The 17919-nt window shown below is 37.1% G+C and overlaps 1 protein-coding gene across 8 annotated transcripts in view; it reads left to right on the forward strand.

Annotated features, from left to right (window-relative positions):
* tbc1d1 (TBC1 (tre-2/USP6, BUB2, cdc16) domain family, member 1) overlaps positions 1-17919 on the forward strand; it is a 62584-nt gene that overhangs the window by 38345 nt on the left and 6320 nt on the right. For 4 of the 8 annotated variants that reach the window (XM_079856756.1, XM_079856757.1, XM_079856760.1 and 1 more), the window contains 7 exons: positions 602-721; positions 1147-1283; positions 9366-9542; positions 12299-12460; positions 13403-13564; positions 15698-15942; positions 17078-17237. In XM_079856756.1, the coding sequence (XP_079712882.1) occupies positions 602-721; positions 1147-1283; positions 9366-9542; positions 12299-12460; positions 13403-13564; positions 15698-15942; positions 17078-17237 (1163 nt within the window). The remainder of the gene's footprint in view (positions 1-601; positions 722-1146; positions 1284-9365; positions 9543-12298; positions 12461-13402; positions 13565-15697; positions 15943-17077; positions 17238-17919) is intronic. The other 4 variants (XM_079856758.1, XM_079856759.1, XM_079856762.1 and 1 more) reach the window with 1 other exon arrangement.

Raw genomic sequence — 17919 nt, forward strand, 5'->3', positions numbered from 1 at the left:
TTCTATTTTGTCTAAACATAAAAAATAAAACACACAAATTCCTGTCCCAGTACTGCGAATATAAATTTTAATTCAAAAGCAGCATTATTACAGTCTTGTTTTAGTATTACTTATACTTTTATAGTATTTATTGCTATTTTGTATTTTGCTTTGATTTTTCACTTTTTTTTTTTTTTTTGTAATTTTATGTGCATTTTTATTACTATTTGTTTTTTAGCTTTAATTTATATAAACTTATTTCAGTTAGTTACCATGGCAGAATTTCTCATTTTTAAATTTCACATATAATATTATTTTATTTTATTTCAACTTAATTAATTAATTATCGAACACAGTTTTGAGTTGTAGTTAACAATAATCAAAATTTTCAGCATTATTACAGAAGTATATTATATTATAATAATTATTAATTATTATATGAATAAACCACAGGGTTTTGCCAACACATTGAGCACAAATGTGAAATCACCCCAGTGTGTTCTTAATTCTGCTCCAACAAGTGCAAGCTAGAGTTCGCTTTTGTTCTGGTTTCAGTGACTCTCTGTGTCTCACTCCTTTACTCTGTGGCCTCTCTCTCTCTTTCTCACGCTCTATCTCTCAGTCCATCAGGGCTGAGTGGCTTTAGAGCGAGATTACACTCCTCCTCCTCTGTTCCAAATTTCCTCAAATTTCTGGCCCCTGTAGTGGAGAGTGATGATACCTGTGACTCTCAGAGGAAGAGGTATTCTGTTTCTTTTTCACATTCTGCCAATCCATCTTTCCATTTTTCTGTCTTCCATCTCTGTTCTTTTTCAGCACCTGCCACAGAGGCAGATGTGGATAAAGACTCACTGGAGTGAATACATTTTCTTATAATAAATCAGGATGTGCACAGGAAATCAACTAATCGAGTACTTGTTCTGCAACTAAGTTTTTGTTAATGTATATTGTTGTTGTTTTTTAAAAACAAGAATTAGAAAATTGCTCAAAATGCCTATGACTAGTAATGAGTTGGTCTAGGATTGCTTTTAAACAGATTTGAAATTGTTTGGTCTTCTGACAGATGTCTGTGACTCCCTTTTATACTGTCTGTCAGTGTTTGTGTATATTTGTGAATGAATGCCTATGCTTATGTATTTGCTAATGTATTTCTATGTGTGTGTGTAGTGACGTGGCAGCCCTGTCCAGTCCTGGTGCAGTGTGTGTCGTTGGGGATGACAGTCCATTACGTAGCCGGAGACACTCCTGGAGACAACAGATTTTCTTAAGAGTCGCCACACCACAGAAGGGCTCAGACACCAAAGGTAATACCCTACTTATGTACATCATGTAGGTTACATCAATACAAAACATCACCTATATCAACTCCACATAACAGTGTACAGTGCATTAAGTGCCTCTACATGCTGCGGTTACTGTTGGTGTCCTCCAGGTGGCGCTCTTGCTCTTAATGACTCTATAAAGAACTCATTGGGTGAGTTTGACAGCTGACAGCCTTCCTGGACTTGATGTTTCTTTTGGCAGAGAAACAGAATTACATTGATTATGACTCTGTTCATTTCCCCCCCACTCAGACATGACTCTGTCAGTGTCTCGCTTTTCTTCTTTTCTTGACCTGTTTTGTCTTTCTTTAACTGCCGAAACAGCGTATCGAGTCTGCTATTATAAAGTTGGTAGCTCGTCACACTTGGCAGTACTTCACAGTAAATGTTGATACGGATGTCAAAACACCCCTCAGGTCTGTGTGAGTGTGAATGAGAGAAACGATCATTAATTGTAAACACTGTTGCTGTACATCTTAGGCCCAAAACATTAAATGCCTGCAAGTTATGGTGATGTAAACCACGGGTTTAACAGTTGTTAAAACCCAGTGCTTTTGCTAAAAAAGGCCAAGAGTGTTATTTCTGTGCAAAATGACCCGTCTGTTTGAATGGCCATCAGTGTAGAACTTAATGGGGATATCTTAGGGTGCTTTCACACCAGAGTGTTTGTTTCGGAAACTAGTGCGTTTTCTCCCTTGGTTCGGTTCATTTAGGCATGTGAACAAGGCAATCATGCTCGGATCCGCACCAAAACAATCGCTCCAAAAACACCTGAATGAGGTGGTCTCGGACAGATTGCAAATGAACACTGGGACGGTTCGCTTGAAGTGTAAAAGCAATCCGACCCAACGGACCAATGAACCAAATAGTATTATAATTCATAACGGCAAATGTGCTATATAATTAGCAGTAGTGTCTGATTCTGTGAATGAGCACATTAGTTACCACAGTTGAAAACCAAAAGAGCACCTCTTCATCTTAAAATGTTGTGTAATTGCACTTCTCCGTGCGAGAATGCTGTCCCAGTGAAGACTTGAGTCCTGCTCTAGCTGCATTATAACATTCGTGTAGTAGTAGTAACAAATTTTTTCTTCAGGATAAACCCCTTGAGGTGCATCATCTCGTTTTCAAGGAGGTCCTAATACACACAAATTAGATAACACAAAACTATTAACTAGACAAAACAATTACAATAATCACCTCATTCAAAACAACACTCAAACTCAAACACACCGCTACAAAATTAATACTTAAAATATATATAAATATTCAGTATAGTGTTTGCCTGTGTCTTCTTGACACAGTTAACCTCTAGACAGTGCTGGGAGATCAAGAGAGAGCGCGTTTGAATTTTCTGCGGTATTAATACAAATGTATTATATAATTTAAAGGCGAGAATGACGGCTACATTCGTATAGTGTTTGCGTGTGTTTTGAGAGTTGCAAATAAAGCCACAATAAGTTTGTAGAGCAAACTTCAATCATCGTCAATCATCTTGCTGGATGACGCAGAGGAAACTCTGACCAATAAGAGGACACTTGTACTTGATTGTGACTTGCGTGGACACATTTTGGTATGTTTTGAAAGGATGCCTTGTGAAAATGAAACCTTGTAACGAATTAAGTGTCTGTTTCGGAACAAAACAAACAATCTATAGGTGTGAAAACGCCCTTAAAGAAATAGCTTATCCAAATATAAAAATGCTGTCATCATTTACTCACCTTCATATTGTTCCAAAGCCACAAGACTTTTGTTCATCTTCGGAACAAAAATAAAGCTATTTTTAATATTCTCTCATCAATTTTGTCCAACTTTTAAAAGCGTATGTAATTAACAGGTAAAGTGGATATAAAAAATCTACACACCCCTGTGAAAACAGCTGATTTTTGTGATGTAAAAAAAAAAAAAAATGTTTATTTGTATTGCGCTTTTCACAATACATACTGTTTCAAAGCAGCTTTACAGAAAATGCATGTGTCTACATTATAATTTAGAGTAATCTGTTATCAGAGGTGACTGTCACCAAGTAATGTATTTCAGAAATGTACAAATCACACAGTTAGCTAACTTCATGTATAAATTTTACGCAGAAACAATGAGTTCAAATTAATTATTACAAGTTAAATAATATCAGATAAGATAAATCATACCAGATATATCAAATCAGAACGTTTGCATGTTTATTGTAAAAAATTATAATCTATGCAATACCATTTCAGAGTGACACATTTAAAAAAAAAAAAAAAAAACCACTTGGAATAAATAACTGCATAAGGATGCACACACCTGAACTACTACTTAATTGAAGCACCCTTTGCTTTTATTACAGCACTCAGTTTGTCTGGATAAGAGCCTATCAGCTTGGCACATATTGAGTTGGGAATATTTTCCCAATCTTCTTTGCAAAAAATTTTTCCATACCTGTTAAATTGCGAGAGCATTTCTTGTGCACGGCCTGCTTCAGGTCCCCCCACAGATTTTCTATAGGATTCAGGTCTGGGCTCTGGCTGGGCCATGCCAAAACATTATTCTTTCTTTGCGGAAGCCATTCTTTTGTTGATTTAGATGTGTGTTTTGGATCATTGTCAGTGCTGAAAGTGATTACCTTCACTAAAGCCCCATTTCCAGCTGAAGAAGAGCAGCCAAAAAATGAGACTGCTACCACTATGCTTCACCATGGAGGTGCTGTGTCGTTTTTACAGCTAACATACCTCTCAAAATTTTGTCCAGAAAGTTCAATCTTGGGCTCATTTTTCCATATGGTTTGGGAAGACTGGATATGTTTTTGCAAAGTTTAGCCGGGCTTGTATGTTTTGTTTTGTTTTTTAGTCAGAAAAGGCTTCATCTAATTCCTTGGAATTTTTTCTTGTTGCCTTTCAACAATGATATGCTTTATAAGCTCTTTGTGGCCCATGGTTAATCAGTGTCTCTTCAGGTGAAGGCTGGTGTGTACTATTTCACATGAGCTTGATGATTTATTAATTCTGAACACAGACACATAACTATTTATAAAAGAGTGTGAACATTGAAACTGGGTACACACTGTTCGATTTATAATAGCCCTTTACGACTGTTGCTTGTCTGACTGTACGAAAATGATCCCCGCTGTAAGCCATGTCGCACTGTGCGATCTCTGTTATCATTAATGTCAGGCTGTACGGCAGTCAAGGCAAGGCCGTTAAACGCGCAAGAAGACTTTTCAATCCGTGACCCGTTCAGTTACGTGAGCTGCATTTACATGTGGTTTAGAAATGGTGGCTAGAAGACTAGCATTAATTTTGATCATGGCTTCTCTAGAAAAAAAAAAGAAAAAAGAAAAAAAGAGTACTATGTGTATTGAGCAAGTGGTGGTTGTTGGTGAACATGTAACGATCAAAGACTTCAGATTTTTGCCTAGGATCCGAGGAATCTTTGAGGATTCACAAAAAAATTCTTAGACGGCCCAAATCATGGACAAAATCATACAGTGTGAACCTGGCTTTATGCAGTTATTTCAAGTTTTTTATTTTTTATCTTTAAGGTTTAAGGGGCATTGCATAGGTTGTTATGTTTACATTAACCTTTGTTAATTCTCTTGAATTTTTTTTACATTACAAAAACAGTTGTTTTAACAGGAGTGTGTAGACTTTTTATATCCACCCTACATTAAAACATTGTAAAAGGAATCAATATGAATCGATCAGTTTAATTCAGGTATTCAGGTCTGAGGAGACAAAATCACTTTACATACTGTAAAATTAGTATAAATATCCAGATTATAGATAGATGGATTGATAGATATGTGAAAGATATTTTGAAGTTGTAAAAAGAAAATACTATTTCAGTCTTTCTACTTCAAAATGTCATGTAAAGTCCATTTGAAACAATTTTCCATAACAATTGCTAGTAAATTTTACAAAGTAAATGCTACACCAAGGTTTAGGTGAACCAATGTATGATGAACAGATTTAGGCTTTTATTCACAACCGAGCTTACTTAATGTGCCAGAAAAGCCTAATTGGTTCTTGCTTTTGTAACAAACACATTTGAGCTGCCGTTTACCATATTTGATCTTCTCTATTTTATTGGGTGTACTGTATGTATGAATGAAAGAGATATTATTTTCATTTTTGGACGAACTGTCCCTTTTAAAGAGGTCCTCATGACACTTCTAGCTGCTTTTTTCCATACAATAAAAGTGAGTGAGGGTTCGTTGGATGCTGACAAGGTCCAAAAATGTCCTTCTCCTTCACCAAAGCTCTGAAATCTCATTTGCACTCCTGCATATTCAAACTTGGAACAATGGATTCATTATTGTGGCCCTGGTTTGGTGGGCCCAAAATGGCAGTGGCTCCCAATCTGGGGTCCACCCCCATCTTACACATGTCTACATCGGACGTACATTGACTTAAGCCATAGTTATGGCGACTGTGTTTGTGTGCTCAATTAAAAGGTTTTTAGTATCTGATTCTGGGGAACTGGACAGATTTTAAATACTGTCATTTACAGAAAAGTGTGTGTTGATGTAAGTGCAGTAATATGAGTACACTTCCTTAAAGTAAAATGCGTGCCAAGAGGGCTGCTGTTGTATGTGCGTGTTTCTCTAGTATATTTGGGTGTGTCTTTACAAGTGTGTGTCTGTGCTGAATGAAGTAATGTTCGTGTTAATGAGGTAATGTATATATATGTGTGTCTGTGTGTGTGTGTGTGTGTGAGAGAGTTGGGTGTGGTGTTTTGCAGGAGGTCATGTTGACAGACATCTACAGGAAAGTACCGGCCTTATTGACCCATTTACATATGTGTGTTTGCACACTCGCAAGGCGTTGGTCTGGGCAGAAACACCACTTATTTGCAGAGGGTGTGGCCAGTGTGCGTGTGTGCACGCGTGTGTGTTTGCAGAGGGAGTGACCGGCGCCCAAATGTCCGAGTGCGTCAGTGTCCGCAGTTGAAATCTCCACACATACACTCAAACACATGTGCTACTCCACCCCACTGGAACTGGGTCAGATGTGTGTGCGTATGATTCTTCACATAAGAAATTGCTGTTTTGACAGAAGTTTTATGGCCCTTCTGCTAAAAGCTATGAATTATGTGATGTAGAGACACTGACTGACCAAGACCAAATGTGATTTTTGTGTGTATGGAGGCACTTCAGTTCTCTCAGTGTCTTGAGAAGTTTGTTCATAGCGCACTTGACTTGTATACAGTATGTTACTGTGTGTATGCAGGAATCAAGGATTGGGTGGGAATTAAGTTTTGTCCACCCATATATATATATAATATATACACATATATATACACATATACACACAGTGTTCCAAATTATTATGCAAGTGACATCAGTACATAAACATTCAGATTTAAAATTTTCAAACAAAGTGTATTTTTTTTGTTTGATTACTCATATCTTTTTAGATAACTGGTATCAATCTCAGACAGGTTTGTTAAGTAGTTTGCCTGGTCTTTTTAGGTAAATGGAAAACCTATTTACTATAAAGAGGTTGTTCCACGTTAAGCAATTTGTGGTTCTCATGCAATATGAGGAGGAAGAAAGATCTTTCTGAAGATTGAAAGCATGATATGGTGCAATGTCTTGCACGAAAACAACTAATATTTTGTGAAAATTGAATAGAGATTATCGAATTAACAAAAGATTTGTGAGTGATTTAAAACACAGAAGAACTCGGTCAGGTAAAGGCTTATTAAGGAAAGTTTCTGTCAAACAAATGAACTGTATTTGAAGGTCAGTTATAAAAAAGCCACTGTTGAACAGCAAACAGGTATTTGAAGCTGCTGGTGTCTCTGGAGTCTCAAAACCCTCTCCATGCAGGCTGGCAGTTGGATGGTTTTTTCAGGAACAAGTGGATGGTTTATTTTTAATGGCACCCTGGATCGCGTCGGAGGATTATGTTTATTCAGCGAATTTGACTGCAGATTGTTTTGTAAACGAGGCACAGTGTAATGGAGAGTTATTTATTCTAAGTGAATGTATCCAAAAAAGATTAAGCAGTATTTGGCTGGTCATGTGATCTCAAGATGGCGGCCCCCATGCAGCGACCTGCTCCATGTGAAATAAAACTGCTTTTATTCTACTGATACTGTTTGACTGGAGTCTACAATCATATCAGTGTAACATATTTTTAAAGTATAAAGTTTTTTTTACTTTGTTCTATTTATTTCTTTACGTGTGAATTTTTTAATGACAAAAAAAGAACCTAGTTCTCTTTGCAAGTGGACTTTTTTTTTTTTTCTTTGATCCTCTTAGCTAAACTGTAAACTTTCTCTTTACTCAGTTGTTGTTTGGCAAACAGTTAAGATTTTTAGTTTCCAACGTTATGGTAGGTTTCCTGTCCAGTTGTTGTTTGGCAAACAGTTAAGATTTTTAGTTTCCAACGTTATGGTAGGTTTCCTGTCCAATTTTGCAATGATAATGATGAGTGCACATGACATTTACAGTTACATTTGCTGTCTGTTGCTATTAATATATACAGCCATAAATATTTGGAATTACAATGTCACAGTAATTCAGTGAATCTTAAGTGTTTTGTGACCACTGGAATAAAGAAAGTGGGGGGAAAAAACTCCCTTACATTTTGAAAATCGAACAAAGGGGTTTGAAAATCTTGTAATATTATGAGCCTTAAAAGCTGTTCACACTGCAATAGACCTTTCTGCAACATTTGTATTTATGCAAATGAGGCTTATTGCTGGTGCTGTCTGAACTGTACATTTAAATCCAGTCTATATTTATCTTCTTTTTTTTTTTTTAACTGGGTGGGAAGACAGCTAAACTACAGCAGGTTTAGACAAGATCTAGTTGCATATATTACAGGAGTGAGATGAAAGAAACATGTGTACAGTGTGTTGCTGAATGTCGTTTTATTTCAACACTGATTTGATTTTTCTTCCCCCTGTAATATGCACCTCTATATAGGGTAATCTCACATTATGTTTATACCATGAATAACAGTACATTTTATTTTTGCGCACTTTCTCACTTTGTAAACAAAAGAGGTATTTTGTGGTCTCGGATCCACCCTATAGTTTGGGTGGCGTTTTACACCTCTGCCTGTACGCATGGACACGTGTATATGAGTGTGATGCGAGTTTGTCTTCTGTGTGTGTTTTGTGGTTTGTCTCTTTTGTTAAGTGTTGATTTTTACAAACATGAGGCGAAACTACTAAATCTTGTGGAGAACCTGTGTTATCAATACACCTGCCATTTATTAAAATGTGGTGAAATTACAAACTCATTTCAGGTTCTTTTAGTATCACCTTTTGAGCTGCTTACTGTGACTGTTAACTGTGCATGGTTTTAGTAGTTATAGACATGAATTTAAACATTTATTTTGTGTAGGCTTATTAACGTATCGGAGTAATTTTGAAAATACATGAATGCTTTTCTGATTTTAGATTTTATATAGCCTAGGTTATAAGTGATGGTGATGTTGGTAATTGATATAGGTGTTGTTGATTTAGACAGGTGACAGTTGCTGTTTTTTTTGGTAGCTACTCTAATGTCTTGCCAAGACAAGCAATTTCACCTAAAGTAAACACAATCATGTTTGTCTTAAATGATTGTAAACAGCTGTAAAACCGATATTTAAATTTAAGTAGAATTTGTTTTACCTTTTATTACTTATGTTTTGAGTGTTTACTTGAATACTTGGTCCTTCTATATAGCTTTTCTCATATTATTTGTCTTATTTGTAATTTCTGCCTGTCTGTATTTTATTACAGTTTATTTAATACCTTGCAATAATATTTACTTGGAGACATGCACAGTAACAAAAAATACTGATAATTGATCATAACATATGGCCAATACTCATATAGACAGTGCTTTTTACTGTAGCATTTTACAGTCTTTTACAGACTGCATACCAGTCTGAATGCAGAATCTTCATTGTTTTTGGTATTAACTGCTGAAATTATGATATAATGACAAATGTAGACATGATGATATTGGTAGATGTTATGTAGATGATGTTGGTAGGTAGTAATTTATCTAGGCAAACGTTGGTAGTTCATGCAGGTTGATTTTTGTCTTATGACAATCTGTTTACGTTTTTCTTTATTTTTCAGAATCCGCTTTAGAGGTTGGCAGCAGAATGGCATTGGGGGGCGGGGACAGCACCCTGCGGGCGGTGCCAGAGGAGAGGAGAAAGACGAGTGGGGCGGAGCTAAGAGAGTTATGGAGAAAAGCCATTCTTCAACAGATCCTCCTCCTGCGGATGGAAAAAGAGAATCAGAAACTACAAGGTAAAACACAAACACATATGCAGTGACTCATATCATTGTGAACACTTTCATTCAGCATACAAATGGCCAAGTAATCTATCTAATGGCGTTTTTCCATTACCAGTATCAGCTCGACTCGACTCGCCTCATCTCGGCTCGGCTCGCTTTTCGCTCCGTTTTCCATTGCAGATAGTACCTCCACAATAGTACCTGGTCGTCATAGCGGCACCGCAGGAAACTGCCGTGACTTAATCTTCTACGCGAGACCTTTATTTTACTTTCTATGCGTGAGACACACCCGCTACCCACACACACAGGACAATGGAGGAAATCAAGTGTATGCTGTTTTTGTTTTGGATGTTTTTTTATTCAGGATACTCCGTCTGGCGCGTGCAATGATGACGCAGTGAATAGTGACGATTCTCTCTGACCAATCAGCAGTCTGCCGTGTTTTCACGTCACATTTTAGTATCGCCTCAGCTCGCTTAGAACCTCGCCGGAGGTGATACGAAAAAAAGTACCTGGAAGCAGATACAGTTACAACTTTTACACAGTGGAAGACCAAACAAAGCCGAGTCGAGTCGAGCCGAGGCGAGCTGGTACTGTGTAGTGGAAAAGTGCCATAACATTAGGATGCCTTTTGCAGACTCAATTAACAAAAATAAAATCAATTGAAAATGAAATCATTTATCAATTACTGATTTATTCAATGAATGGTATTCAGCATTAAAAGTATTTAGGCATTTAGGTTGCTGTTAGATGGATGATTTGTCTGGTTTACATTCAGCCGGCATACACAAAAGCATAATAGTCCATAAATAGTAGCACACACACATATCTGCAAAACCTGGCGCACCCATGCGCAGCCTTACCTGGAAGTCCCTGCTGCAGGTTATGAGATGATTATGAAAGGTAAAGAAGTTTTCTGGCACAGATGCGTTCTGATTTGGGCGTGTTCATGATTGGCAGATTGTCACGTCCTGCCATGCCATGCTCAGTCATGCTGCTCATTAGCTGAAAGGAAAGAACAGAAGCTTGAAAAGAAAGCAGCCAGACCTATTGAATAGGGTGTGTGCATATAAAAGTGGGTCAGAAGGATTGTACTGGGAAGGCTGTCTGCCCTACTTCTTGCCTGTTTTTATTACCATGTTTCTTCTCAATCACAAGACATTTGATGTGTGTCACTTTGGAGACTTCTATTTCTGTTTCTTTCTTTCTTTCTTTTTTTTTATGGTTTAATTTTTTCCCATGGGTAAGGATGGGTGGGGAGGGGAGGGTATTATTCTCCTGTTCCTGAAATTTCCCTTCTTGCTGTTATGTCTCTTCCTGTGTTTGTGTGTGTGTCTGAATGAGAATTCTCACTGGTGCAATAAGTGCGATTAGACTTACTAGGCTTACTACAGCTAGCTTTTATTAACATAACAACAAACTACGATAAAACAGATACAAATCAAAGACCACATTGCAAGGACAGCACAATCATGCAGGTTTGCACTGCACAACATCAGGAAGAACAGGCCCTTCCTAACAGAGCATCCTCCACAAATTCTGGTCCAGGCCCTTGTCATTTCTAGGCTGGACTATTGCAATGTTCTTCTGGCTGGACTTCCATCATGTGCAACCAAACCTCTAAAATTGATCCTGAACGCTTCAGCATGACTGGTCTTCAATGCACCCTCCTACCTCCACTCGCTCTTATGAGTCTACATCCCCCTCCAGAAGCCTGAGGTCAGTAAGCGAGCAACGACGCCTCGTGGTACCTTCATTGAGAGGCACAAAATCACTTTCCAGGATGTTTTTGTTCAAGGTTCTTTGCTGGTGGAATGGTCTTTGCAACGCTACCCGGAACGCAGAATCCCTGAATTCCAGCAGCACTTGACTGCATCCCGCTGAAAAAAAAGTCTTCAACTGTGCTTTATTCTTTAATCTCTCCCTGTTTTAGCTTGTACTATTCTAAACGATGCCTGAAACTTTGCATTAACTGCACTTCTTGTGTTTATTGGCTCGATATGATGAATCGCTTGTTGTATTCCTTATTTTGTAAGTTGCTTTGGCTAAAAGCGTCTGGTAAATGAATAAATGTAAATGTAAACGATAACAAATATGGACTTCACACTATATATACTTTTTCCCAATCCTGTGTAGCACTAGGAGCAGGATTTCATGACAATGGGTTATACGACTAGTTTAAACTTTTAATATGGACGTTAATGTTCAAAAGTATGGAGTTAGTAAGATTTGTTTTTTTCATCAAGCATTCATTAAATCAAAAGTGATAGTAAAAACATTTATAATGTTGCAAAAGATTTCTATTTCTTTTAAAGTATCAGTTTAAGCAAAAAATATTAAGCACAAAAATACTGAGCATAAGTGACTTCAAAAATATTATAAAATCTTACAGACCCCAAACTTTTAAACGGTAGTATATATGTTTGTGTTCGATAACCAATATGTAAAACCAATTTTTAATTATAGTAATTTTTGGTGGAGAAATAAACGGCTTGATTATGGCAATAAAAATGTAATGTATCTCATAAATAATAATTTCATAATAGCAACAAATCCTATTGTTTTTAGATATAAATATTTCAAATTAATTTTGGGCAATGTGACTTAAGCTTAGTTTATCACATCAGAGTCCATAAATGGTACTGAAAAAGTAATTAAATGAAATGCTCTGTGGTGTCATGCGGTTATTAATGTGCTATTCTTTAGCTCAACTATCTTTATTCTGCACATAATTCAGTTTCTTAACCTTTTATTCGATGTGTGTACAGCATCAGAGAGTGATCTGCAGTGCAGACGACTGAAGCTGGACTATGAAGAGATCACTCCATGTCTGAAAGATGTCACTCTGGTCTGGGAGAGAATGCTCAGCACCACTGGGAGGTCAAAGGTCAGATTCGACACAGAGGAGATCCACACAGCTGTGGGACAAGGTAACTAAAATGCATACACACACACGCACGGAGACATAAGAATGTTGAAGTTGATTTGAGGCTTGGCCTCAGCTTATTCAATGAATATTTTGACACCTGGATTAACTGAACTAAAACTGATCATTGAGTGAGGAGTATGTAATATGATGTTTTAGATAGTTTATGTATCGGTTTTCAGTTTAGAGAAGTGTACATCGTGATGACTGTTCATTTCTTATTTTGAAGCCTTTAATTGACTTTTCCTGGAAAAAAAAAAGAAGTTTATTATTGTTTTTCATATTTGATGGTGTATTCCAAATATGTGCGTGAGTGTTTTATTTGCATAGATGGAAGAGCTGTCTCGTTGATAGTCAGCTTTTTATAGTGGTAGTTCTGCAGAACAGTATTGTGAATGGTGAGCTTGCATGCACTAATGCGCACACACACACACCTGTTCAAGTTCAGTGGACCTGTGGCATTTACATGAATTGTTCACGTACACCTACCCATACAAAAAATGTTACACGTAGTTTACCATGCTATCACGATAGATCTAGTGTAGTTCTTCACATAGTGATTAATCATACTGATTTATGTATGATATACTGCGGTGGAGACAAAATGAGTGTTTGCAGTTCTTTTTGGTCACGCTAGTGGGACAGACTTTTCACAAGGAACCATGTTTTAAGCTTGTAGTTGGCTTTTGGATTTGTGATGTTTGTAAATGTCATCTTCTGATGCGTGTGAATGGGGATGCGCGTTACCGTTTTACGTCAGTCCTTGTCAATGTTGACTTTGTCCTCTTAAAGTGATTGAATGGACGTCCATCTACATGTCAGATGAGATCACAGTTAGTGAGTGTTTTCTTCAGTAATGTGTGGTGTTCTGCTCAAGGCATGTAAACATTCAAAGGTCCATCAATTAAACTCTTTCTCCTCTTCGCTCTGTTTTTCTCTCTCTCAGGCGTTCCTCGTCAGCATCGAGGAGAGATCTGGAAGTTGCTTTCAGAGCAGTATTTGCTGAGGAAGGAGGGGCCCAGCGCCAAACCTCCTAACAATAACGCTCCTTACAAAGAGCTTCTAAAGCAGCTCACATCTCAACAGCATGCCATCCTAATAGACTTGGGTTAGTATTACGAACACAATGGGTCTGTGCCAAAACCTAGTGAACTGCATTGCTGCCTACAGCTTACATGGGCACCATCTAACTAAAATGGAACCTCATAAGTGACCAATTTGGGACATTCTTGATAGGCAACAACTGTGCTTGATGCACAAATAATGCTCCTCTCGTGAAGCACACAGGAGACTGGGCCCACAACTGATTCTGATAGAATTATACATTGGCATGTTGCTATGCTAACAATTCAGTATTTTTTTTAAACAGTGGTTCTCAACCAGGGGGCCGGTATCCACTAGGGGCCTCTGCACACTTACAGTGGGGCCACAATAAGACTTACAATTATTTAAATTATTCATATTTAGTTATATTAACATAATCTTTATTTAGATGCTAAAATAAAGATGTACATCATTAAACTGGTACTTTTTTGTGTTTTTGTTCGTTTATTTATTTTTATTATAACAGCTTAAGAAGGAGGGCCTTCAAATATTGTCTTGGACATAGTGGGGCCGTGAGGTGGAAAAAGGTTGACTGTTCTAAAAAAATATATAGAATTCTCAAATGTCGGGTTAAATTGTAAATAAAATTAAATAAATTAAATGTAGTTATTTAAAAATATTAAAATGTACTCTTTGGGATTGAATGAAAGTAAATTGTGTTATTTGTTATATTAATATACACTACTGTGTTAAAACATTTTTGGGTCAATAAATTGAATTCAAGGATGCAATAAATTGAATTCAAGGATGCATTAAATTGATCAAGTGATTAGTGAATACATTGATAATGTTACAAAACATTATTAAAAAATAAAGGCTTTCTATTCATCAAAGAATCCTCAAAAAAAGTAGCATGGTTTCCACACAAATTTTAAGCAGCACAACTGTTTCTAACTTTGATAATAATAAGAAATGTTTCGTGAGCAACAAATCAGCATATCAGAATGATTTCTGAAGGATCATGTGACACTGAAGTAATGATGCTAAAAATTAAGCTTTACCATCACAGGAATAAATTACATTTTAAATGTATTAAAATAGAAACAATTATTTTAAGTCGCAATAATATTGTACTGTATAATATTTTACTGTATTTTTGATCAAATAAATGCAGCCTTGGTGAGCATAATAGACTTCTTTCAAAAACATCAAAATATCTTACTGACCCCAAACTTTTGCAATGGTTTGATCAAATTAACCACTTAATGTCCCCATTAACTTTCACAATGTGTGATATTGTTGTTTTCAATAATGTCAAATGCCCTTAAAATGCTGTCTTGGTAGGCAGTTCACTAGGTTTTGGAACAGAGTTACTGTTAACCTTTTGTATAGTCTGTAGTTGTTTGTTGCCTGTGAAGGTCGTCAGTTATCCAGGTCTTTGTTGAATATCTATCAGATTTATTCTAGTCAACTGGATGTGTCTCGCTGTTGCTCAAGATGTTTTGCCTCTCAGAAATGTCTTGAGAAAGATAGAAACTTGTCCATTTGATTAGATGGCTCAACAGTTAATTGTTGGGCTTGCTTACGGTTATGCTCTAGCATGCCGAAAAACAACTATTCTGCTGTTCTGTCTTAAAAACACACTTGTTCATTCTTGCCCTGGAATGTTTTCAAAAATTGTCATTTGAGTTTACACAAAAGTCTCCATTCTTTGCAAAATGATCAGTACTTCAGTTATTATAGAGAACAACTTCTGCAGAACCTCAGGCTGAATGAATGGTTGAGACACTAACGGAGATAGACAGATGTGAAGATGGAGAGATTAATGGGGAGGCTCAGACAAAGAAAGGGAGGTGTCACTGGCTCTCAGCACAGTGACAGCGGGAATAAAGAGAGATATACATCTTTACAACACATCAAGACACCTAATCTTATAGGAATGTATATTGTTTCTAGGGAGACGGGATAATAAAAACTCTTATTCTATGCAGTACTGTGAATTCCTATATTGCAAGATGCTTGCATAATTCATGTTCTAAACATTTCCAACCATTCGAGGTAGTCCAAGTATTCAAAGATATAGTAAGATTATTGTGTTATTATTGATGTTTCTGCCAACATCAACAACAGCAGCAGCATTGTTTCACTCAGACTGCACTGAAAAAAATTAATACTTGAATGATTATTCCTCTCCCAGGACGTACATTTCCCACTCATCCGTATTTCAGCGCTCAGCTGGGGGCTGGCCAGCTGTCCCTCTATAATCTACTGAAGGCATATTCTCTACTGGACCCAGAGGTGGGTTACTGCCAGGGCTTGAGTTTTGTGGCCGGCGTGTTGCTGCTCCATATGAGTGAGGAGGACGCATTCCACATGCTCAGATTCCTCATGTACGACATGGGGCTGCGGAAACAGTACAGACCTGATATGATCATACTACAGGTACAGTAACATTCACATGCTAACAAATATGTCATCAAATGGTATTTTTTCCCACTTATTTTTTACACCTAAATAGTGCTTTTGACATATGTTTAAAATGATGTACACTCACATGAGCTGAAGACTGCAGTCATAACAGCGGCCTTTAATTCTACATATCATTGGCCTCTATTTCCTTCACAGTGGCTGCAGTGTTTAATCACATTACCTGCCAAGTAGCAAGCATTACATTATTTTTCTGTCTCTTTTTATTTTCCATGGAAGAATGTAAGTCAGACGATGTGGAACAACATGTTGAATAAATGATGACAGGATAAAGTCTTTTTAAATCACATTTTCTTGTAGGCCTTTAAATGAGTTGATCTGTGATTGGATATAAGGTGAATTCTTTAGACAATTAGATGTGTTACTCAAGTTTTTGTACACTACTGTTCAAAAGTTTGGGGTCAGTAAGATTTTTTTTGTTTTTTTTTAAATTAAATGTATTAAATTGATCAAACATGACAGTTTAAGACATTTATATTGATTGTCCAGCCAAATGGGTTTTCACACTCTGAGAGAAACCCATAATGTATATGAGAGGACAGATCATTGTCCCAAAGACCCAATTTCAGTCATAACTTTTCCTAAAAAAAAAGTAGTTACTGCGTTTGGTTTTGTACAAAAGGATTCCTCTTGTTCAGGAGTTATAGATTGGGATAGATTATTTCTGAAATCTTAACTTTAGCGTGATCTCATTATTATAATAATTTAAATAGTTCTGTTCACTTCCTTTTAAGTAATGGGTTGCATTTATTTTTACTGCATTTAAAAATCACAAATCAAATAAACATTTAACATAATTAATCACATAGTATATCAACTTTGACAGCCCAGATACAAGTCTCCCCCCCCCCCCCCCCCAAAAAAAAAACAAAAAACAAATTCCACAGCCAACCATGTAAGAAGAATTTGATCAGATAACTGTAAGAGATGCTCAATAAAAACACCACAAGTAACCATCACATTTTTTTAGTGTTCATCAGATGAGAGATATGCTTTATATCTGTTTAATGTATTCCACAGTATACCAGAATTCTTTATCCATGATAATCGGACTTGCTGACTTCTGTCTTGTGTGTTCTCTCTTTCTCAGATTCAGATGTATCAGCTGTCTCGTCTGTTGCACGACTATCACAGAGAGCTGTACACTCATCTGGAGCAGTACGAGATCGGCCCCAGTCTGTACGCCGCTCCTTGGTTCCTCACTGCCTTTGCCTCACATTTCCCACTTGGATTCGTGGCGCGAGTGTTCGGTGAATGCACACACCCTCACTCGCACTTTCATACGCACACACGCTCGCAATACACACTTTCCCAATCTAAATGAGTTCCTGAGATTACCCATTACCACAGTGCTTTTTACAATTATACATTTAGCAGAAGTATTTATTTAAAACAGGGACAGTCCCTTTGGACAAGTTCCTTGCTCAAGGGCACTATGGTTGTAGTTCATGAATTGCATACAACCTACAATCCTTAGGGTTTTGTTACCAGCTCAGATGTTTAACCACCAAGCCACACCAGCCAGAGATAAAAGGCATCTTTTACTGAAGTAAAAAGTAAAAACGAAAGCACGTTAGGAGATATGAGCAGGCAAGTCAGATAGTGATTCTCTCAATTTCCACAGAAGTGTTTATGAAGATGGCCTGCATGTTTGCCATACTTTTGTTGTCTCGTAGGATACTGTGGAACACATACTGTACACAACAGCGCATTCTCTCTTTTGTCGTTACCAAATACATTCAGGGGCACACACATATCTGCATGTACACAAACACACCCTGACTACAGAGATATTAACGAAATGTTGCAAGCTGGCACCGGGTGCCAGGGTGGTTTTACTGGTTGGGGAAGAATTTTTGCATTTGGGTTTTTCGCTTTCTTTGTTATTTGTCTCTTAAGTGGTGCCTGCTATTGCACATATTTTCTCAAAAT

This window comes from Squalius cephalus (assembly GCF_949319135.1).
Source record: "Squalius cephalus genome assembly, chromosome: 2".
Taxonomy (NCBI): Eukaryota; Metazoa; Chordata; class Actinopteri; order Cypriniformes; family Leuciscidae; genus Squalius; species Squalius cephalus.